The 23661-nt window shown below is 30.6% G+C and overlaps 3 protein-coding genes across 4 annotated transcripts; 2 read left to right on the top strand and 1 right to left on the bottom strand.

Annotated features, from left to right (window-relative positions):
* Window positions 1-10770: 10770 nt before the first annotated feature.
* Window positions 10771-14860, top strand: LOC116132890 (truncated transcription factor CAULIFLOWER A-like). The gene is made up of 8 exons (XM_031418568.1): window positions 10771-11235; window positions 13342-13417; window positions 13657-13724; window positions 13814-13913; window positions 14017-14058; window positions 14124-14165; window positions 14242-14345; window positions 14440-14860. The coding sequence occupies exons 1-8, from the start codon at window positions 11051-11053 to the stop codon at window positions 14540-14542; spliced, it is 720 nt and encodes a 239-aa protein (XP_031274428.1). The 5' UTR covers window positions 10771-11050; the 3' UTR covers window positions 14543-14860.
* A 1167-nt stretch (window positions 14861-16027) lies between these two features.
* LOC116132893 lies at window positions 16028-17477 on the top strand. Its single transcript, XM_031418573.1, has 3 exons — window positions 16028-16548; window positions 16655-16740; window positions 17068-17477. The coding sequence occupies exons 1-3, from the start codon at window positions 16212-16214 to the stop codon at window positions 17350-17352; spliced, it is 708 nt and encodes a 235-aa protein (XP_031274433.1). The 5' UTR covers window positions 16028-16211; the 3' UTR covers window positions 17353-17477.
* Window positions 17478-18120: 643 nt separating this feature from the next.
* Window positions 18121-21922, bottom strand: LOC116132891 (ADP,ATP carrier protein ER-ANT1). 2 transcript variants are annotated; one of them, XM_031418570.1, is made up of 4 exons: window positions 21746-21922; window positions 20445-20740; window positions 18766-19137; window positions 18121-18524 (listed from the first exon to the last, which is right to left on the bottom strand). In XM_031418570.1, exons 2-4 carry the CDS (start codon window positions 20706-20708, stop codon window positions 18213-18215), a joined length of 948 nt encoding a protein of 315 aa, XP_031274430.1. In that variant the 5' UTR covers window positions 20709-20740; window positions 21746-21922; the 3' UTR covers window positions 18121-18212. The 2 variants fall into 2 exon arrangements, with proteins under 2 accessions (XP_031274430.1, XP_031274431.1); XM_031418571.1 differs by having other exon boundaries at window positions 20445-20725.
* Window positions 21923-23661: the final 1739 nt, after the last annotated feature.

Below are 23661 nucleotides of genomic sequence, written 5' to 3'. Positions count from 1 at the left end.
TTATGAGTTTGGTGAATTGAAGTATTTGATTAAATTTTTTTTTTTTTTTTATTTTGCTTGGCTTTTATGGTTGTGATTATCTTCTTCATGCAGCATGTAATTACGTATGTGCAAAACTCTAAGTATTGTTTGTAAGTTTTATGTAATTTGAAAAATGACAGATGCTTTTATTATTGTGTTACACTGTTACTTCATGTAAAACTTCTAAACCTTTTAATTAATTTTCTGGGTGTGTTAGCCATTAATATATCTTTTCTCTTTTCTCTTCTCATATTAATTTTGTCATTTAGGGATAAAATTAACTAACCAATAGCTCATTCTGAATAAATATTTGCCACTACCCATAATATCTCTAAAAATAGAGCTTTGAACCACCACTGGGTGGCCTGATGGTTATAAGAGCAAAAAAAGGTTCTATGAGTTCTTAAATTCGAGTCCCTACAAGCTCTAATAAAGGTGGTTATTGAGGGGTTTACTTGGTCGTCAACTTCAGGATCCCAAGAGATTAATTGAGATGCATGCAAGCTGACTCGGACACCCCATCATCAAGAAAAAAAAAATAGAGCTTTGGTTATTTATATATGGAAGGGATTTTGGTGGGCCTGAGTTTGACCCAGACTAAGTTAATGGTGTTGAAAATAAATGGCCCAAGCCTACCACTGATAAATGTTTCTGGGCAAAGCCGCTAAGGAAAATTTGCAAACCATTTATTTATTCACTATTTTGATTTTATTTATTTATTTATTTATTATTCATGATAATTCCTTTTTAGATACTTGGATTCAAAGGGAATATTGATGTGTTTTCAGATTGAGAGGTCTTAGTTTCCTTTTTTGTGATGACTTAATAAACAGTTTTAAACTATTATTTTACTAGTAAATCGATGTCTAAACATAAACATAATCATAATCATAATCATTTTATTTTATTTTTATTACCAAAGAGTATTGGTGATGTGAAGTGTAACCCAAAGCTTATAAAATGTGTTTATTTATTCTCACTTAAACCATCATTATATGACCTCATTTCTAAACTTTATTCTCTCACTAATCACTCATTTAATTTTCATAAACAAAAGGGTGTTAATGTTATTACTACATCCATTGACCTAAAGAATTATATTTAAATATAAAATAAAAATGGTGAATATATATATATATATAAAGCTGAATACCCCCTTGGCTGTAGAATTGTTCTATCTTGACACATTGGATTGACAAGTAAGATTTATGGTTTAATGAGCCCAATCAAATTGTTTCATCTTGACATGTTGGATTTTACAATTAATAATTAATAAAAATTATTGGATCTGTATCAATAATAATAATAATAATAATAATAATAATAATATATGTGCATTGCATTGACATTCTAAAGCTGTAACCATTAATAACAATAATATAGGTGTATTGCATTGACATTCCAAAACTGTAACCATTTTGACATGTTGGATGTGCATTAATAATAAGTATACATGTGCATTGGATTGCTATTAATAATTGTAGTTTAATAACATCTGTCTAGGATTATTATTAATAATTATATAGGTGCATTGTATTGATATTGCAAATATTTCTTCGTATTTAATTGTGTTGGTATTCAAAATGTCTGAATAAGGGGTTAGAAAATGGGCAAATGTTCAGTTCATATTATCACAATATGTTAGTTGGTGTCAACAATACGTCTGGTGTTTTATTAATTATTTATAGGTCATGTTAGTTTGTGTCAATAATACGTTTGTTCTTCATGATTTTGTTAATCGATGATTTATTTATTTATTTATGTTTTTTTTTTGTCGGTTACAGGTAAAAGATTCATGAATTAGCATGGAATAAATGCAAGATGTCCAATTGACATTGTCAAATGAGTTGTTATTTTGATTTGTTCTTTGAAATGTAAATATATCTTCTAACTATTTTAATATGAAACTGTAAGTATATCTCCTAACTATTTTAACGGTTATTATTTGATTGAATGATTATTTTTGTTCGGTCAATCTATTTGAATGATTAATTGTGCTAGTCTTGTTGAACGGTAAATGTATTCCTTAACAATTTTAATATAAAGATTAATTAACTTTTGTTGATTTTGTTTTCAGGTAACGGTTGTTATACGAATGAATCATTGTTCCTTAATAATTTTAATATGAAGATCGATTAAATTTTGTTATATTTGTTTTTAAGGAAATGTTCTTGTACTTTACTAAGATCAAATTGAGGATGATCATATTGTCAAATGAACTGTGAGTATTTGTCATATCTATATTAGTTGAAACAGTTCATTTGTGTTGAATATGTTTTCTGTAAAAACATTCGTGTATTTTAATTTGTTATATGAATGATTAATTGTTTATGTTCTACTGATGTGCGAGTATATACGTTAAATTAATTAATTTTGGTTGATTCAGTTTTCCAATTAATATGTGTTATTTGAAATATTTCTTATCAATCCTAATATGATAATTCCTTAAATTTGGGTTAAGTAAAACATTCATTTTATCATCACATACATTTCGATTTCCATTGAACAATCGGTAGAAAATTGACCACCATAACTTGCTCAATAAAAATCTAATTGATGAGAGGATTGAATCTTTAGAAACTAGACAGAAAGAGATTTAATTTGATATATTATACGCTTAATTTGGATAACTGTAGCCCCACTGCTGAACCATTCTTTTTATTATCATATACGTTTCATCTTTCACTGAACATTCGGTAGTAAATTAACCATAACTTGCTCAATAAAAATTAAATTGATGAGAGGTTTGAATCTTTAGAAACTAAACAGACAGAGCTTTAAATTAATATATTATACACTTAATTTGGATAACATTAGCCCCACTGACAAACCATTTCTTTTATCACCACATACATTTTGGTTTCCCCTGTTTTTAGATTTCCATTGAACAATTAGTAACAAATTAGTCATAACTTGCTCAATAAAAAATCCAATTGATGAGCGATTTAAATCTTTAAAAACCAGATAGATAAGACTTTAATTTGATATATTATATGCTTAATTTGGATAATTGTAGCTTCACTGCCGAATCATTCCCTTTATCATTACACATATTTCAGTTTCCACTAAATAGTCACTAGTAAATTAATCATAACTTACTCAATAAAATCCAATTGATGAGAGGTTTGAATCTTAAGAAACTAGATAGATAGAGCTTTAATTTGATATATTATACGCTTAATTTGAATAAATGTAGCCTCACTTATGAACCATTCATTTTATCATCACACACATTTTGGTTTCTCCAGTTTCTCGATTTTCACTTAATAGTCAGTAATAAATTGGTCATAACTTACTTAATAAAAATCAAATTGTTGAGCGATTTGAATATTTGGAAACTAAAAAGATAGAGCTTTAATTTGATATATTATACGATGAATTTGGATAACTATAGACCTACTCTTGAACCATTTATTTTATCATCATACACATAAAACCAATTCAATTTTTGTAATGACAAAGGAAAACAAATATTGATATGTAGTTTTAATTGTATTTGTTCTATCTCTTTTTGTTAATATTTTTTTTATGTTACATACATATATCATGAAAACAGGTTGTTGTTGAATATAACCAATTTGATTTGTATCACAAATATCATTTGATGTTTGTTGCCAAACCATGTAGCTTTAGTAAACCATTTGTAATATGCCGAACCATTATTATTATCCTTTAAGGAAAACAAATATTGATATGTAGTTTTAATTGTAATTGTTCTATATCTTTTTGTTGATATCTTTTTATATTACATGCATATATTATGAAAAGAGGTTATAACTGAATATAACTAATTTTATTTATTTAACAAATATCAACTGATGTTTGATGCCGAACCGTATAGCTTTAGTAAACAATTCATGTTATCATTACACACATTTAGGTTTTCACTAAACAATCAGTAGTAAATTGATCATAACTTACTCAATAAAAATCCAATTGATGATAGGTTTGAATATTTAGAAACTAGACAGATAGGGATTTAATTTGATATATTATACACTTAATTTGGATAATTTTAGCTCTATTATCAAACCATTCCTTTTATCATCACACACATTTTGGTTTCCACTAAATAGTCAGTAGTAAATTGACCATAACTTTCTCAATAAAAATCCAATTTATGAGAGGTTTGAATCTTTTGAAACTAGATAGACAGAGCTTTAATTTGATATATCATACACTTAATTTGAATAACTGTAGCCCCACTGTCAAATCATTCCTTTTATCATCGCATACATTTTGGTTTCCACTGAACAGTCAGTAGTAAATTGACCATAACTTGCTCAATAAAAATCTAATTGATGAGAGTTTGAATTTTAGATAGTGCTTTAATTTGATATATTATATGCTTAATTTTGATAACTATAGCACCACTTTCGAACCATTCCTTTTATCATCACACACATTTCGATTTTCTCTGTTTCTCGATTTCCACTAAACATTCAGTAGTAAATTAGGCATAAATTGTTCAATAAAAATCCGATTGTTGAGTGGTTTGAATCTTTTGAAACTAGAAAGATACGACTTTAATTTGATATATTATACAATGAATTTGGATTACTATAGACCTGCTACCGAACCATTCATTTTATCATTATACAGATAAAACAAATTCAATTTTAGTGATGACAAAGGAAAACAAATATTGATATGTAATTTTAATTGTATTTTTTCTATTTCTTTTTATTGATTTTTAGATTGATTTTGTTGTTTGATTTGTGGGTTTTACAATTATCATCTTTCTTTAAGATGCTATCACCAAATGTTTTTTTTTTTTTTTTTTTTTTTTTTTTTTTTTTTTTGCTATATGTGGTGGTCAATTCTAATTGCAGCAAATTGATTTGTGTCAGAAGACCTTTATCTTCATGACTTCTTTAATGTTTCAATTTAGTTGTCTTTTGATTATACTGTTAGAGTTGTTGTTTCTTTCTATGTGAAATCTCTTCTCAATATTCTTAATTTTTTTTATTTCTAAAATAATAATAATAAAAATAATTCACTTTCTCTTCTCAACAATCAAAATCATTTTTTTCCTTTGACTCTGTAAGTCTCTTGCTTAAAAGTTCACATTTTTCAGCAAGGTTTCTCTTTCTCTAATTGATTTATAGACTTATTAATAATACACAGTAGGTTATTCTGCAAATTTTTTTGCTTTTCTTGATAAAATTTTACACTTTGGTTGCAAATGTGAAATAGTAACATATTTGAGAAAAACCATAATGATATAGACTTTGAGTTAAATTTGTGGATATTTTATTTATTGATTTTTTAATTATTAATTTAATATAAAATAAACTTCAATACAAAAAATATATATTTAAAACACAAAAAAACTAATAATAATATAAAAAAATATAATAAACATAGCCATGGGTGTTTTCATCTAGTAATAAATATAAATACGTTTAGCCAACTACATTCGATGCACTACAGAATCTTTGTGAATTCATAAATGGGATCTTTTCTTTTTCTTTTGACATGTTAAATCAACCACGGTGTTAAATAGTTTACCAACTGAACTCATTTCACCCTTCAAGGTTGTACTTAGAACATAAATAAATAAAAAAAAAATATATATATATATATATATATATTGGTAATCGTGATATTCGAATCAATTTACAATCATCTCAACTAATCTCTAAGATTCATTGAATACTCTACAAACCTAAAGAACCAAATATGTTACAATATTATTATGGTAGGTGATCTCAATGTTTGAACCGTCAAACTAACCTTTTGAGATTTAAATAAATTTAATTGTGTCATGTCAAATCTCAATTAATTTTTTTTCATGTTACTTCTTGTTTTAAATTAGCATTAATTACTAGGTTCAACTCATAATTAATAACTTAAATACCATCTTATAATATAATCTCACTATCTTTTATCAAGGTATAATTCTAATTTTTCAAACATACCTAAAAGCCTATGCAGCTATCTTGTATGAGATATTTATTAGTACAATGTTGAAAATGGATAATTTCCCTTTCATCCCTAAGGTTTGGTTTGTTACACTTTGGCCCCGATATTATGACATACCAAAACTTCAGTCTTGTTAAATGCTTAATGTTAGTGTTGTTGGCTAACTTTATTAACATCGTAAGAGATTATGGTGTTAAGAAAGTGGGCCAATAACACTCGACGTTAGTCATCTAACAGGGTTGAAGAGTTCGAATCCTATAATACTAGGGCAAGGACAAAAGCGTAAATATCCAAAGACAAAAACTACCTTGGATGGTTTAAAGGAAAGGCAGGTGAAGACAAGGTAGCTTTCACTTTCAAATTTATCCTTAATGGTGAATCTACCAAGGAAATGGAGAAGAGTTGAATGGAAAAGGCAAGTATCAAACATTGTCCATGATAAATAGCAGAAATGAATTGGGCCACAACCCACGTGAAATACCTCAATTGAAATTTTGTACTGACCCTGACCCTGACCCTGACCCAGCTCCAACTAAAATTATAGTATTTTTGACCCTTTAATCACAAAAATGGCGCAACACATTTCCCTTAAAATTTTCACGGCTTTTCCTTTTTTCTTTCTTCTTTTCAGTGTCTTATATAACTTACATTAATTAGACTGGACTGCTTTTATTTCCACCATTATAGCTCTTACTTTATCTATGATTTCTTTTTTATTGATTTTGACCGAAATTTATTATCATAATTGCCTAAATGTTTTCATATTATGTACCATATCTCTCCATCATCATTTAATGTAAAAAGGCTCCAATCTATTTCCTAAGATTTAGTGATTTACAATTTTACTGTCATTAACAGCTTAACTACAAAACTGACTACTTACCCACTAAATATCTATGCCATGCCATCCATTGTTAAAGCAAAGGTTATTGCATTTACTCCCTCCCCTTCGGTCTACTATTCTGGATCCTATAGTTTAAGGTCACCTTAAGGGCTTTTTTTTTGTTGATAATCGAGGGTGTCCAGGCTAGCTTACGCTCATCTCAGCTAATCTCTCGGGGTCCTAAAGTTAACAGCTGGATAATTCTTTAATGGCCATCCCTATTAGCAACCGAAGAGAATTGAACTAAAGATCTCTTGAGTAATACACCTAAGAGTCTTAGTTAACCACCTGATTACCCAAGGTTGGTTACCTTAAGGGCATTTTGTCTTTGCTTAAAAAATGTTATTTCAAAGTTAAGATTTCATTAATGGTTGTTAATTTGACAGAGGTATTTCAAAGGTCATTATCTTGACCCTAGTAAACCAAAAACTTAGTGTTTTGATTAAGGCTTTTTCTCATGATACTACTCTTTAATCGTTGATCACATGCCACCCGATTTAATATTTTTCTTAACATCGTTATTAATTTTAATGTAGTATTGTTAAATCAATGATTACATTACTTTAAATACAAATTTTTAGATACTTAATTTGTAAGTATACTATTATTGTACTATCACCCAACTCAGTTCTCTGTCTACCTATGTTAAATGTGATTAATTAAACTTAGTAAAGGCTCACTTACCACTATGAAATGGTAGACCCATTCTCTATTTATAGTTATAAGGGGGAGTAATTGGTAATTACCTAATGAGTATTATATTATAATGTGTCAATAATTATATTACAATCACCACCTAATAGTAAAAAGGTAAAAGAAGATTGTATGAGTTCTTGAGTTTAAAACTTTTTATATGATAATAAAAAAGTAAAAAAAGATTGTATGAGTTCTTGAGTTTAAAAATTTTTGAACCCTAATAAGATCACATTGTTTGAAAAACTTGTAGGGACAACCCAGTGACAAAAAAGTAAAAACTGCATGACATAATTAATTTCAAGGACTAATTATCAACTTTCTTGTCAAGAATGAAGATGATAATATCATGGTACATCAATCAAATCCTTTTAGGATTTTTATCAGAAAATCAGTACAAATCACATGTGTTTTTATTTATCTTTTGTACAATTCCAGAGCTCCCCTCTTTACCTAACATTTACTTAACATTCGTCTTACAATTTTGCTAGGAGGTTACACAATATTACCGAATATCATATTATGTTAAGATATTTGACAGTGTAGTCACAAGTCACGACTGTAGTAAATGAATATTTGGCAGTCGGGAAGACTCATCTCTAAATAATCTAAGGATTTGTCATCCGATCACAAATTGAGTAATTGATAATATATTTGATTGTTACATTCATTTTTATAAATTTTCTAGTATTTTTTTTATTATATCTTTATAATGTTAATAAATTTCTCTCTTGTCCATGTATGTAAGGTTTTATTGGAATTATATCAATTTTTTGTGTCTTTTAAATCATTAGTAATTTATTCCATATAATATTTTATAGTTACTTGATTTCCTATTGTATCAAACATAAAAGAAAATATTTGATATTGTTGATGTGTGATGCATGATTTTGACACCAACGAAATACACATGTGAAATATTGAGTTGACCCAAAAGACACACATGAATGGAAAGAAAAATGACAGTAAATGCAATGAGAAAGTGGTTTTAAAGTGATTCGGATGCTAAGGAAGCAAATCCTACATCCACTGATGTTTTTATTAATGATAAGGGTCAGGTCGTTTTAGACGACTGACTTTACACTGATGATACAAGGTATCAAGGACTGTCTATTCTAGAGAGAGAGAGAGAGAGAGAGAGTTTTGTCAAGAGTAAAATGAGCGAATCCCCTTAATGAGAAAGGAGCTCTCATTTTATAGTGGGATGTCTTGAGGTAATGATCAATGAATCTATAAGTTGGTGGGATGATTCGTGCAAATCCTTCTTTTAGAGTAATTCATGTGATTTGCTGTAGGGATTGGATACGCGGGATCATCACAACTCCTAGCTGGCCTGAAGTTCACCTATTATTCTGATGGAAGCAAGCTGTGGGTGTTACCATGATCACACGACGCGGCTACGCCGGAGTACCAGTAAACTTTTCTCAAGGTCTGACCTTTCGCATTTAATTGGACGTTACGTCAGTCCTATTTTCCTAGGCATAACAGATATGAATGTAAATATTTAGTCACGATTTTGTTTAATTAAATCAAATCATGTCTGGAAAAGTTAGTCCCATTCCCACCTAAGTGGTTGATTCTTCTTTTTAAATTAGGAAAGTTTACTCGATTATTTTGGTTCATTTATTAATTAAATTTTAATTTGCTTTATTGATCAACTATTTATAATCGCTTCATTATTATCGTTGCTTCGTCTTAAATTACTTTTTACATCCATCTTTAAAACTATAATTTAATTAAAATGACAACTAATTATATAAGAGAATAAAAATCCATTGTAGTAAAAAGCGACCACGTTTTTAATTGCTTAAATGTGGAGTGGTGGTCCAATTAAGTTTGACATTGATATAATTCGTTGACTCTTGTTATTTTTTTATTGCATTGATTAATTTATTCTTTCTAGACAATTAGAGATGAAATTGTTATTTTAATACGTAGTATTAAAAATATTAAATATTCACTAACTCATCATCTCTATATCATTACAACATATGAGTACACATAAACTAATAAACTATACATGCAATTCAATTAATTAATTAAAAGAATATGAAAGGATATAAACTAGTACGAATTACAAAAGGGTCACAAGAAAATATTAAAAAAAAAAATAAAAAAATGATAGATTTGATTGGTCCAATCCAAAACGCCCACCTTTGGACGCAACGGAACGTGCCAAATCCAAAGGAGAAAAGAGATAGGGAAAAAATATGAAAAACGATAGCCAAAAAAATAAATAAATAAATAAAAGAAATAATAAATTCTGCCGTAGCATTACAGCCATTACTGTCCTATGCCCATTCTGCTGCAGTCATAATAACAATTTTAGCCCTAATATTCATATTAACTGCACTAGTTCAGTATAATTCTATATTTACGTTTTAATCCTTGTAAGTAACAGTACCAACAGGGATTAAAACATTACTAAAAAATACTAGAAAAATAAATAAAACATGATAGACTTGATTGGTCCAATACTCCAATCCAAACACCCAGATTTGCACGCAACGACAACTGGCAAATCCAAAGGAGAAAAGAGATAGGGGTAAAAATGTGAAAACGATAACTAAAAAACAAAAACAAATTCTGTAGTAGTCGTACTGCCCATACTGCTGCAGTAATTAATAAAATTTTACCCCTAATATTCATTTAATTCTTAAATACACTGTAATTCAATATAATTCTATAATAACGTTTTAATCCTTATAATCTAATCTCAGTTGCAACGGTCAGAGAGATTTGTTTTATTTTTTGAGTTCTTACATTCAAACTTTGGAATTATCTATCACAATAATATTATAATTTATTTAATCTTTTAGATTTATAATATATTTAATAGATTCTAAAAATTAATTGAGATATGCGTAAATAAATTTGAACATTTATACGCAACATTACTAAGAGAGATTAAAACATTACTAAAAAATTCTACTAGACTGGAGGGGCATAAACTAGATATTGGGGACCAAAAAAAAATAGTACTGTGCCTGGTGGCCCTGGACTTATAGAACTGTAGCACGGGTGAGTCAGAGCGAATGGAAAAGGCGATTCCATTGATAAAAAAAAAAGACAATGAAAAATGAAATTAAAAAGTGTACGGAAATTCCTAGTAGGCTATGTGGTCTAAAATAGAACAGACAATAACGACTGTTGCAGCTAAATCAACCAATGAATAACCGACAACACAATTGACGAAACCACTCTGGTTTTTCAAAACCACTATTTTCTACATCAAACCCACATTTGTTTCCCCAATGTGATTTTTCCAAGCCTTTCATATATATATCAGTCTTGCCCTTTCTTTCTCTGTACATAAATTTTCTCTTCTTTCTTTCTTTCTTTCTTTCTTTCTTTCTCCATCTGTGTATAAACACCTCCACACGCAATTCTATCTTTTGCTTCATTAAGATAACACAGAGACAAAGATACTCCTCCATATTGTTTTGTCTCTTCTTCTACTAGTATTTGTTTCTATTGCTTTAATCGTTCTTTGAAGTGAATCTTATTTTTATCGTCCTCGTCGTCGTAATGGGGAGGGGTAGGGTTCAGCTGAAGAGAATAGAGAACAAGATCAATAGACAAGTGACGTTTTCGAAGCGAAGGTCTGGGTTATTGAAGAAGGCCCATGAGATCTCCGTACTTTGCGATGCTGAAGTCGCGTTGATCGTCTTTTCCACCAAAGGCAAACTCTTCGAATACTCTACTGATTCTTGGTATGATCCAATCACTTTCTTTTCAACTGTCAATTTCATTGCGTTTGCTTTCTTTCAAATCTTTTGCTTTTTCCCTTCACTACTCCTTATCTATTACCGATTCCATTAAATTCCAATGCGTAATACTGAACGGTTACAAACTTAGAGTTCATGTTTGGTTGGCAAGAAAATGAACAGTTTTTTTTTTTTTTTTCTGTGTTTGATATTTGTTATTTTTTTTGTGTTCCTTCATGCACGGCCCAAACGGGGGAATAATCGGCGTTACGTGATATTATTTTTGTTATTTTGTTTGTAATTAGATTGTTTAATTGGATAGAAAGAATTTATTATCTTACTGAAAAGCCCAGACTTAAGGAAGAGCTTAGATTTGCAGTGTGCCTTATTTAATTAAATTCCCACTTGAATTTAGAAAAAAAAAAATTGTGATGATAATATTTCACTTTCACCCACGTCCAAATTGAGAAATAATTTTTACTTTGTTACTATCCGTAATAAAAAAAGGCACACAAATCTAAAAAGTACTAATCCATGACTTTTTAAGTGTTATTTTTGGAGGCCTTAAATATTTATCTAGTCGGACTCCATTAGTCAAATTGAGTAAGGCCAGAGAAAATTAAGAAATTTAAATTTCTTTGGAAACCTGTACTTTTATCTTGCATTTCTTGCAATGCAAACGTACAAAGATATTCTATATTTTGTACGTCCATGCCCTCTTTCTGCATTACTCATATTTTATATAATAATTCTTCAAGTGCTTAATAAATTACTACCCTGTCGATCTTTAAGTGATTAATTGGGGATTTTTTTTTTCATGTTCAAGTTTTATAAAATGTGAAATTCTTCTTCAGTGTGTGTATTTATTATGATTTTTCATTTCCAATTAGGAACGAGAACACATTTATATTGTTTAATTCCCTCAATTTGTTAATCGATATGTTATGATAAGTAATTTTAATTTGCTATTAAGGGTAGTGATATGCACTAAAAATACACTTTTCTCATTTTCAGGAATTTAAATAACATGTTTTACCATTGTTTTCACTTTAAATAAATTCAATTCAATAAAAATGATTCACAACCCTTGCTTTCACCCAAACTCATTTTAGAAGACAGAAAGAGAATTGGTAGAATAATTCTATAATACTCAATTCTTTTAAGTTTAATACTACACGTATAAAGAAATTTACGAAGAATTCTAGTATAAAATGATGTGGTAGGAGATGAATGGAAAGTGAATATGATAAGTTTAACTTTTTGTATTCACTATTTCATTTATCTCCTGTCATATCACTTTGTATAAGTAATCTTCATAAATTTCTTTTTACATCTAGTATTATTGTTCTCTTACTTCAAATATGAGAAGCAATAATATCACTGAGTATAGTCCAGTTCTAATTGTCATCTTTATCTGCCTTGGTGGAATTACAATAATATATATAAATTAAACAAAGTCTTAATTTTCAATTCGCATAATAGTTTTAGTCCAATTAGTCTAATAGTTGTTAACAAATACTCAATAAGTCGTATTAATTGTTAGATTCTAGGGTTGAAATGAATGATTTCTTATATTTAGATCAAAGTAGTACTCGATAATGGTTGTGATTGTAGTTGATTGTGTGGTTATAAGTTGTATTAGATGATAAATGCATTCTATTTCTCTTTCAAGCTTGAGTAAAACATATATAAGTTTTGTTATCAATAATTTTATTTCTTCACTTGCAAATCTTCATTAACATGAGGAAAACACAACCATCGCTATGGCAGAAAGAATAAGGTCATTTAACACTAGGTAAATGTATTTAGTTAGCTTCTCTTCTTCAAAATTATCATCTAACCTGATCGATGTTGTAGTCACTAGAGCTCTTAACCAATTGATAATTTCAAAATCTCGGGAATTAGTTGAGGTGTGTGTAAATTGACCAGAATACCCCCGATCATTGAAAAGAAAAAAGAAAAAAAAAAAAGATATTGTATGAACTTTTACAAAGTTCTATAAATAAGTACTCTTGAAACATTGCGCAATGACGCCTTATATATAACTCGCGTATTTGTTTATTCTGAAGTCTGTACTTATAACAATATAACTATATTTTTCTTTGGTATCAGCATGGAAAGGATCCTTGAAAGGTATGAGAGGTATTCCTACTCTGAGAGGCAGCTTCAGCCAAATGACATAAGCAATGTAAGCTATCTATCAACTCAGTCAATTGTAGAATTCTTGAATTTGTTAAGTATGCTTTCCTTCTTCTTGTTTGAGGTTTCCGTTTATGCATATTCAAAAGCTTCCGACTAACACAATAAACCAACTATTCCTTTTACATTTCAGTCTGAAATATATCAAACATATGATAATTGTTTGACTCTTTACATACAGGTTTAGAACATTTTATCATAATATCATAACACTATTATAACATGCAGCCGGGAAGCTGGACTATTGAACATGCAAAGCTGAAAGCAAGGGTGGAGATTTTACAAAGAAATCAAAGGTATGGACATGAACGCGTGCAAGTTTTCTAATAAAATAAGTAACCAAAGAAAAACACCAAGAAAAGTATATATTTCTTGATTTTTGCAGCCATTTCATGGGACAAGAGCTGGACACTTTAAGTCTCAAAGAGCTTCAAAGTTTGGAGCACCAGCTTGATTCTGCTCTTAAGCACATACGCTCAAGAAAGGTAATATCAGTATGAATGACCTTTGAAGTTCTTATATAACATATTTCAATCCCACTTAAAAAAAAAATGTCCTAATCGGAATTGGATTTCATTTTTCGTACAGAATCAACTCATGTTTGAATCCATTTCGGATCTTCAGAAAAAGGTAAGAGCTATCTTCCTAGAAGTACAATGTCCCATGGATTGCCTAACTGGTCCTTTCTTTTACAGGACAAGTTACTCCAGGAACAAAATAACTTGCTCTCAAAGAAGGTAATACATTTCAAAAGATTCCCTAATTTGAACCCATTTTCTTTTTCAAGTTGTAAATATTTTGAACCATAACTAGGTGAAGGAGAAAGAGAAGAATTTGGCCGAACAGGCGCAGTGGGAGCAGCAAAATGATGGCCTGAGCTCACCCTCCGAACTTCTAATGCAGCCGTTTAACAACAGGTTAGCACTGAGTCTTACAAAACTCCAGTCGAAAGTCCTATATAACGTGTATCTTTAGAACATATATTAATCGATTTAATGGGAATGCGTGCAGCGGCTCATACCCAGTGGGAGGGGCCAATGGAGGAGAAGATGATGACATTCCAACATATCGAGTGAATGCAGTGCTGCCCTCATGGATGCTTCCTCCTAAATGAATGAAGAAAATAATAAGCAGATAAGTGTTAACTGTGCTTAGTATGTATGGAAGCTTTTTGAAATAGATATATGGATATGGAAATGGATGATGACTGTTATAATTAATGGTGATGTAAGGAGGGTCGATATCGGGTCTGTCTGTCATTGTTGACTACTGTGTCTCTACCAAAAGTTACAGCAGTTTGACACCTGCCAGGTTATGGATGAAGGTAATATTTTATATATTCTGGACAGAGTCAGATGCAAAACTCAATACAAAATAAATATATTAACCTCTGTACTTGCTATTTTGTAATAATTTTGTCAATAATTAGCTACCACCACTATTTTATGTGGTCCTCTTTGCATATGGAATTATGCTTCTTTCAGCTTTTTCAAAGGTTTTATATATTATTTCTAAACAAATATTCTGGTACTAACATTGTTTTTTTCTGATTTTATTTATTTTTTTAATTTCTTGGCAGTTAATAGTTTTCATTCTCAAATTTTGCCTCAAATCCAATTTTCTATGATCATTTAAATTTCTAATTTAGAAGGTTTCAAATATATAGTAAATGAAATGGACGATCTTATAGTTTTTGGTTTGTGTTAGGTATTTTATTTTAATTTTTTCCAATAAGGGCGAATCTAAACCTGTGTTAGAGAATAGGAGCTAAAAATAAAATGAAACAAGTAGTTGCAACTATTGAAAACTTAGTTGAGGCTTCCCCACCCCCATAATTCCGGCTAAGCTGTTGAATTTCAACTCTTTGTATATATATCTTTTCTCATTGAATTGGGTTTTGGAAGTGCTTTTGCACCAGCACTTCAGCCAAATTGACTGACTTTCTGATAAGAATATTAAGTCCACCCTTCCATAATGAGACGATGGCGTTTTGTGATAAAAAAAAATCCAACCCACCATTTCAAAACTACCCAGCTTCCCCGCATTAATATCATTCTCACCAAATTAACCCACCAATCTTGCCATCCAAATTTCATAAAGTCTTTTTCCTTTAAATTATTTTAAAAAGTATTATCATAGAAAAGAAAACACGTTTAATTTATATAAGGTTTTTATAAAATAATTTAGTAAGAAATTATTTTATAAAATAGGAATCATGGCTCCCATGAAGTCAAGGAAATCAGTGAAGAAAATGCAGGCAAGTCTGCTGAATCATTCTTGGAATTTTGCCAAACTTATTAATCAATTAATTAAAGGGCTTGTAGTTGGACTTTTGATTAATTTTATTATTATATTCAAACAAAAGCATGGTATTGTATATATGGATATACCACTGTCACGTCTACACTTCAATTAGTTAATTAATGTCTCCTTAATCTTCTTTACACTTCTCCATTTTTGATTGGTAGAATTCTGTTGTATGAGTTTGGACTGCAACATAGATGTTCTGGTTTGGTGTTATTCGACTAGCAAGATGCTTAAGTATGGTTTATTATTTTAAGTAGGTTAAAGATCCTAGAATTCTGTGCATGAACTTTATTTAGAATTTGCTTCTTCCAAACATGTGAAAATATTAATTAATTCATATTACTAAGTCTCAAACTGGATGACTTTTACAAGACACAAACAGATTCATGGGAAACACGTTCAACATGAGTCCCCACAGGATTTTAACTTCATGTATATATAGTTGAGTTTGTATATCAATATTTGAGATAAAGAAAATGGGTCGTTCACATAGCAGATCACCAAGATTGTCCCTCAGTAGGTCTGTGGGTCGCGTTCGTGTTCGTGTTCTTTCGCCTTCACTTCAATGCAAAAGAGCTTCGAATTCTATCGAAACTGATCAGAAAGTTGAGTTCTTGGGCAACGGGGAGGAGATTGAATATGTCGGGAGCTATGAAAAAGAGAATGGTGGTGGGACTGGAAATAAGGTGATGGTGGTGGTTGACTCAAGTCTTGATGCTAAAGTAGCTCTTGAATGGGCACTGTCACACACTGTTCAAAACCAGGACACCATTCTTCTTCTCTATGTTAATAATTCCAAGTCCTCCAAGAAAGGTCAGCTTGTTTAATTTTTTTTATCAGTTTCTTCAATGAAAGTTCAATTAGTGAGGACGATTTATGATTAACCAGAGGTTTTGATTACTTTCTAATTGTGGTGCAGGTAAAGAGTCTCATGGCAAGATTAATTTAAGAGCTTATGAAAAACTTCATTCCATGAAAAATACTTGCCAAACCAAGAGACCTGGGGTAAGTCAATTTCATTTGCAAAGTGTCACACCCCGAAATGTGGGCTGCCCCGACGCAACATCGCGCCGGAAACTGAATTTCTGCGTCGATGTAAACGATATCCGGCGCAAGCTTTTGCGCCGGAGACTCACCGGGGCATGCCTGTTTTTTGCAACTAGATTCTTTTCCATAAAAGTCAACTACGCGTTAATTACGGCCAAAATAATTGAACAGAAGTCAAGAGTTTCAATGAACAGTTCTCATTGGAGTATGCATGAACCCACTTAGATAATTAAAAAAAGATTGAACTTAACACATCAATCTAATCTGAAACTTGATTCTTGGCAGGTTGAAGTTGAGTTGATAATGCTTGAAGGGAAAGAAAAGGGTCCAATAATCGTGGAGGAAGCGAAGAAACAGAAGGTCTCATTGTTGGTTCTCGGGCAAAGAAAGAAATCGATGGTGTGGAGATTGATGAAGAGATGGGCAAGCAGGAAAGCCAGGGGAGGAATTGTTGATTACTGTATCCAAAATGCTTCATGCATGACAATTGCTGTGAGGAGGAAGAGCAACAAGGTTGGAGGATATTTGATTACCACTAAACGTCACAAAAATTTTTGGCTTTTGGCTTAATTTGATCTCACAGAATTGATTCATTTATTTGGCTGTTCTTCCATGCATCAAAGGTGCAATTTGTGGATTACTGAGATAAAAATTTACCATAAATTTATTTTATTTAATCCTAATGGTGCACCAAGACAGTTGTTGAAGTCATGTTCAGCTTATATGAATAAATTTCATATTATATTTCTCTATATTGAATACAATACACATAATCTAGTATTAAGGTTATACAATTAAAGAGATAAAGTGGGTTCTTGTTCTTGAGTTTATGGATGAGAAGGTTCAAAGCATTTCATTTGGCGACTTGAGATTCCTTCTACCAAATTGTTCTGTGCATTTACCACAGGAAAGACTTAAAAAGTGGTCAATTTTAGGCGCATAGAAGAGGCTTCAATTCCAAATCAAAGGATTGACTTTTCTTATTGCACAAAACATAAAAAACTATATCGAGGAATATGGTTTAAATTAAGCTGAAAATTCTAATTCTCATTTTCTCATAGATTAGATTTCAATATTAAAGAAAGTGCCCAAGTGATAGACACCGATAACAGAACCATAAAAAGTAATATGCTGCTCAAATTTTCAATTATTTTCTTTATTTAAACCAAAAATCTTATAAATTGTTTTACAAATAAATCAATTAACTCTTTCAACTGTACAAGCAGTGTACATGGAAACATTTGGTCTGCTCAATCCAGTCTCGGGAGGAAGCAATACCGATATATGAACATTTTCTTCCTCACTCTGCCGCAATTTTCATCCTCACTCTGCCGCGAACTTTCGGTCTAAACCCTTCATAAATTTTCGGCCCCTTTTTTGATATGATCAATTTATGAACTACACAAGTATACAGTTTCCAAGTTCAGGATTTACTTTAATACCTTTTGATGTGGCTCAAAGATATGTCCACGCGTATATGCAATTCGATGAAGCTGATCATACCCTGCAAGCACTCCAGCCCCTGCCACACCAAGAAGCATATTTGCAGTAACCCCTCGGAACAGCGCTCTGAAACCCTCAAGTTGAATGATCTCACGTAATGCATGCATGGTATTGCGATACTTAATCGGTTGTCCAGAAGTAAGCATCATTCTCCGTCGCAGAGTGTCAAAGGGATAGGCACAGACTCCTGAGACACTGGTGATGCTCCAACCCAACAGAAAACTAACAAAGAAATTACCCTGCAAACAAGGGAAAAGTTAGATTGAAATTTGTAAGATAGGTTCTGGAAGAGTGTGTTTGCAAAGATGTAAATCAGGATGATTATTTTTCCAACAAAACGACTGAGAACTTGTAAAGTCCTCAAATTGGAAGTTCAAAATCATCTGGCCAAACATCAACGTGCTTAACTTAAAATACTACAGGTGAAGTCTATGCACAAACTCATAGTTCCAAGTTCCAAATAAAGGAACTGACAGATACCTCAAAAGGCCCCACCAAAATGATAGGCTTCAGTGTGTCATAGAGCCCAAAGTACATGCCTCGGTACAAGGTAATTCCAATGATTGAAACCCCAAATCCTCGATACAAGCCTGCTACACCATCAGTAGACAAGGTTTTACGGTACACATCTAGTAGCCCTTTAAACTGACGTTGTCCATTAATAGGACACTCCCTTGCATCAGTGCCTAATCGAGTACGTGCATAATCCAAATGGTATAAGAATATTGAAGTTGTGGCTCCAGCAGCACTCCCCGAAGCCAAATTTCCAGCAAACCACTTTAGGTAACCATCCTTCTCTTTTGAGCGGCCAAAAAGGGTTTTGAAGTAACCTTTGAATGCAAAGTTGAAAGCCTATCGACAATCAAGCATCTGTTCAGTGACAAAATTTAGAAACAACCAACTATGTATATAAGAGATGCAATAAAATAGCTGCTAAATCAAAAATCAAAGTTCTAAAAGAGGGTGCAGAAGAAATTAACCCAGCAATCATATTTCCAGATCTCGTCATTTGTTGTCTTCGACCACAATTTAGCATATCATATTTAACAAAAGTATGTGATCAATCATAAGGGAATCTCTTCATAACCCAAAGCTTTCATAGTATGTTTGAAGTGCTTCACTCCAGATTGAAAACCGAGTCAGCAATCTACCAGGCATCACATAATTGACAGGAAGAAGGAAATTAACACAATATCAACAGTTTTTCTGTTGATACCAAAGTTCAGGAAAGTTCATAACATTGAAAAGAATAATTACTGGTGCAAATACATGGGAGCATATAAAAGGCAGCCCAAAGGAGATGACAGCCGATGTCTAAACGCATCACAGAAATTTAACATACAACTACCAGACATTCTTCCACAAGTTTATAAACTGTTTAATTCTGTTTAGCAGGTCTGAAGCTTGGATGAAGAAAAATGGTATCTGTAGACAGAAGCTTTTTGAATAGTAATTCACAAAGAGTTACGTTCTGACACAAAACATCAAACTGCTATCATCTTAGTAACATACAAATATAGGACAATTGATTTATATCTGATATCTGAAATTTATTTGATGAAAATAAATGACTTGTTCTGCTGATGGAAGACAACACCACATAGTTTTAACAAGAAAAGGTTTGACAATTGCCCATCAACTTATGGGTGAAATAATCAATGGCTGTCATTAAGAAAATAACAATTATCTGTACACTGAATTAAACCACATCATCTTGAATGGACACTTCCAACCCAAACAATCTGATATGTTGCTAAGCAATGCCACTTTGCACGCTTTTAGGAGAACAATAAGATTAAACAGCACAGTAAATGCTAAAGAGAAAGAAAGAATTAGTGACCAAGATCATGCTCCTAGATCGAGCTTCAAATAAAATCATTGTTCATATTAACAACATATATTTAAAATTTAAACCGAATTACAAATTCTCACAAGGACAGAACGTCCAGAAGTTTGGCCAATGAAAACAAGAAATACATGCTCTTCTAGAAACAAAGACAATCCAGTAAACAATTAAATCATCTAGTTTCTCATCACCCATCTCCAAGAAAAAGGGGAGAACATTTCAAATAAAAAATTAAGCATATAAAGGAGATAATAAACTCCTCTTTAGAAAAATAAGTTCAAACAAAGGAAGATAAAAAAGAAGAATCATATACCTGAGTAGGGAAGTATCGTATGACATTGGCCTGGTTACCTCTCCAGAAAGACAAAAAACCTTCCTCTCTCAAGACCCTCTTAAAGCAATCACCAATACCCATATAAGGTCTCTTGAGCTGTCCTCCCTTGATCATCTCTCCTTGGTTTTGCAACAAAAGCTTCACTCTCTCAATTGGTGCTGCTGCACTCTTTGCCATTATTGCTGCCAACCCTCCCATTACAAAATCTGCAGAAAACCTCTCAGGGGCTTTGGCTACTTCCATTTGCTCTCTTTGTCCCCCTGCAGTCGTAGCAACTGTTACAATACCAAAAAACTAGCAATATGACGTAAATTTCATAAAGATCAAAAAAAAAAAAAAAAAAAAAGAAAAAACTCAACCATCAAAAGACAATGGCAAAATGCAGAAACAAAAGAAGAAATTAGACTCTTAATTCAGTGCAAGCAAGCAAACCAACAAAAGTTCAACTAACCCTTTACAAATTTAAGAAGCGTTTTGCCCTGGTAGAGCAAATCCATATAAAGCTTGAAAATAGAAACTCCTACTCATACCAATGTGAATGAATTAGCTATTGCATCACTAACAAATTATTGTCATAAGGGATGGCTTACATCACATGTATTAAAATTTTACTAATATCAAACATCATTAAAACTGCAATATCGACAAATTGAAGAACTCATCAACCTAGTTAAGTAATTGCTTACGCATAAATCATCAATCAGCCTAAAATTTTCAATTCAAATAGATTTCACACATTCATAAGAATTTTCTTTTATAACTTAAAATATTCCCAAAACCAGCTTATCAATATTGATTTCTAAACTTGAGCTCTTGTCTAAACTTATATCATTTGGGAAGCAAGAAATTCAAGGCTTTTTCACAATGTCTTAATGTACAGCTTCTTAAAACATTGGACACAACATACATTGCTGGTGTATTTCCTGCCATTTTATCTTTTGAAACAAACCAAACAAAACAAAAAAAAACAATGATAATAATTCACTATCCTTTCTGAAACCCAAAAATAACAAAAAGAAAATGAAACGCTAAATATGAGAGCATTAAGCGCAGCTAAGCATACTCTTATCATATTTTCAATGTCATAAACAAAAGAAAAACCCATGAATCAAAATGTTCATTCATCTTTCAAACTCAAACAACTAGCTCTAACTGGGCACTAAAATCAAAACTCCTGAGATATAAAATCTACCCATATAAACAAATTAAAAAAAGAAAAAGATAATTGAGCGAATATAACACAATAACGTAAAGACAAACACATGAGAGGTGAAGCTAACCAGGTTGTGGGATTAAAGAACACTACACTTGTGGATTTGAGCGGCAAGTATTGGATTTGGTGAGAGCGAAGCGAGAGAGATACTTGAAGTTGAAGATTCTTTGGAGTTGGCAATTTGAAAGGCAGGGGATTATTCCTGAAATTTTCAAAATATAGAAATAAAATTGGTATTTATCTAGCTTACTCTAATTTCTGCGAAATTGTAGATTCCTCCCCTTGATATTTGTTTGGAATTTATATTTAAGGTATTTAATTAACCATTTAATGATAATAATTGAGTGAAGGAGTCTTTATTTGATATATATATTTATTAATATTTAATAAGATTGAGATGTATATTATTCTATTAGCATTTATTAACAAAAAAGAAAAAAGAAGGGTCAAATTTGTCAATAAGATAACGACCCCTTTCTTCCAACAATTTAAGTCACATCCCAAATTATGCTATTAAAGATCACAATAAAGATTAAAAGTCCAAGAATTCATTCATGAAATTCTAGATCAGTAAATCCCTAATTTTGGATAATTTTAAAGCCACCTTCTAGATTACAAATATTACAACCTACTACTAAATTTTGAGTATATTCATAAACAAACCCCCACAAGATTTTTTAAAACGAATCAAATCTATTGGAGGCATTTTTGATATACAATAAAATACAGTTTTTTTTTTTTTTTTGTATTTAAAACAAAGGATAACTCTTTTTCTTTACAAGAAATAGTTGAAATGTTCAAAAACCGAATGCAATCCATACAACATTTGTAAAATAAATAAAATAAAAAACAATTAAAGATCGTTTTCACAATTTTCTTATTTTTTAGCATAATTTTTTTTTTTTTTTTTTAATATCATATCAAACACTAGTGTTGAAGCCAAGAATTAATTTTTGGGACGGCCGATAAAAACTTGTCAAGTATTCATAAACTAAAATGTAAAAATCATTGAACTTGCTAACGTAAGATAGTTGTATTGGTAAAATAGTACATATTTAATATAATAAGTTTTATCATTCAAAACATATATTTTATTTTCGAAATGAAGAAAAACTACAAAAATACATGATATGATAAAATAGAATTTATTATAATATTATTAAGAAGAGAAACAAATTATTTTTAACTTAAAATAGGAAGAAATGTGTGAAAAACAGAGGAAAAAAATATTTTAATTCCAATATTTAAAAATAATTTATATTTCATTTTATTTAAAAAGTCTACTTGGGCTACAACCAAGGGGAGCCTAGGGCTGCAAACAAACCGAACAATTTAGGAATAATTCGATGTTCGTTCAATAACTGTTCGCGAACAATTCATGTTCGTTCGATAATATGTTCGATTGAGTTTTAACATAGACTGTTCGTTCGATTATGTTCATAAATATTATACGTTCGACTGATCCATCTGTTCATGAACAATCTGTTCGATTGTTCGTTCGTTTATGTTCGAAAAACATGGTATGCATTATTATAATTTATATTTTTTTCTTATTTATATTATATTTGGTTTAGTTTGGATATTTTTTTTTTAATGGTAATCAATAATAAAATATTATGATACTTTTGTTTTTCTTATATATATAATATGTTTGGATTTTTTTTCTCCAAATGTCATCAATAATTAAATATATAAGTATATAACATTTTAATTAAAAAGTAATAAATTATTATGATACAAATTTAATAACATAATAGATTGTATGATCAAGTGATATATAATATAGTAAATCCAATAACATAATTGCTTCATATTTTTGTAAATGTAATCAATAATTAAATATTATAAGATAACGTTTCAATTAATAAATATAATATGGTAAATTGATGAACATAACATGTTGTATAATCAAGTGATGTATACCATAATAAATTTAATAATATAATAGTTTAGTTAAATATATTATGATAAATTGATGAACAT

Source organism: Pistacia vera, unplaced genomic scaffold (genome assembly GCF_008641045.1).
Source record: "Pistacia vera cultivar Batoury unplaced genomic scaffold, PisVer_v2 Contig261, whole genome shotgun sequence".
Taxonomy (NCBI): Eukaryota; Viridiplantae; Streptophyta; class Magnoliopsida; order Sapindales; family Anacardiaceae; genus Pistacia; species Pistacia vera.
The sequence above is the reverse complement of the archived record's forward strand: the minus strand, read 5'-3'. Positions and strand labels throughout refer to the sequence as shown.

Bases quoted from the DNA above. Each gene is read 5' to 3' on its own strand.
- LOC116132890 (XM_031418568.1), top strand. From the start codon at position 11,051: ATGGGGAGGGGTAGGGTTCAGCTGAAGAGAATAGAGAACAAGATCAAT. The intron at 13,418-13,656 runs GTAAGCTATCTA...TATAACATGCAG, and splicing joins AGCCAAATGACATAAGCAAT to CCGGGAAGCTGGACTATTGA. The intron at 14,059-14,123 runs GTAAGAGCTATC...TTTCTTTTACAG, and splicing joins TTTCGGATCTTCAGAAAAAG to GACAAGTTACTCCAGGAACA.
- LOC116132893 (XM_031418573.1), top strand. From the start codon at position 16,212: ATGGGTCGTTCACATAGCAGATCACCAAGATTGTCCCTCAGTAGGTCT. The intron at 16,549-16,654 runs GTCAGCTTGTTT...ATTGTGGTGCAG, and splicing joins TTCCAAGTCCTCCAAGAAAG to GTAAAGAGTCTCATGGCAAG. The intron at 16,741-17,067 runs GTAAGTCAATTT...GATTCTTGGCAG, and splicing joins GCCAAACCAAGAGACCTGGG to GTTGAAGTTGAGTTGATAAT.
- LOC116132891 (XM_031418570.1), bottom strand. From the start codon at position 20,708: ATGGAAGTAGCCAAAGCCCCTGAGAGGTTTTCTGCAGATTTTGTAATG. The intron at 19,138-20,444 runs GTATATGATTCT...GATTGTCGATAG, and splicing joins TACGATACTTCCCTACTCAG to GCTTTCAACTTTGCATTCAA. The intron at 18,525-18,765 runs GTATCTGTCAGT...CCTTGTTTGCAG, and splicing joins TTTTGGTGGGGCCTTTTGAG to GGTAATTTCTTTGTTAGTTT.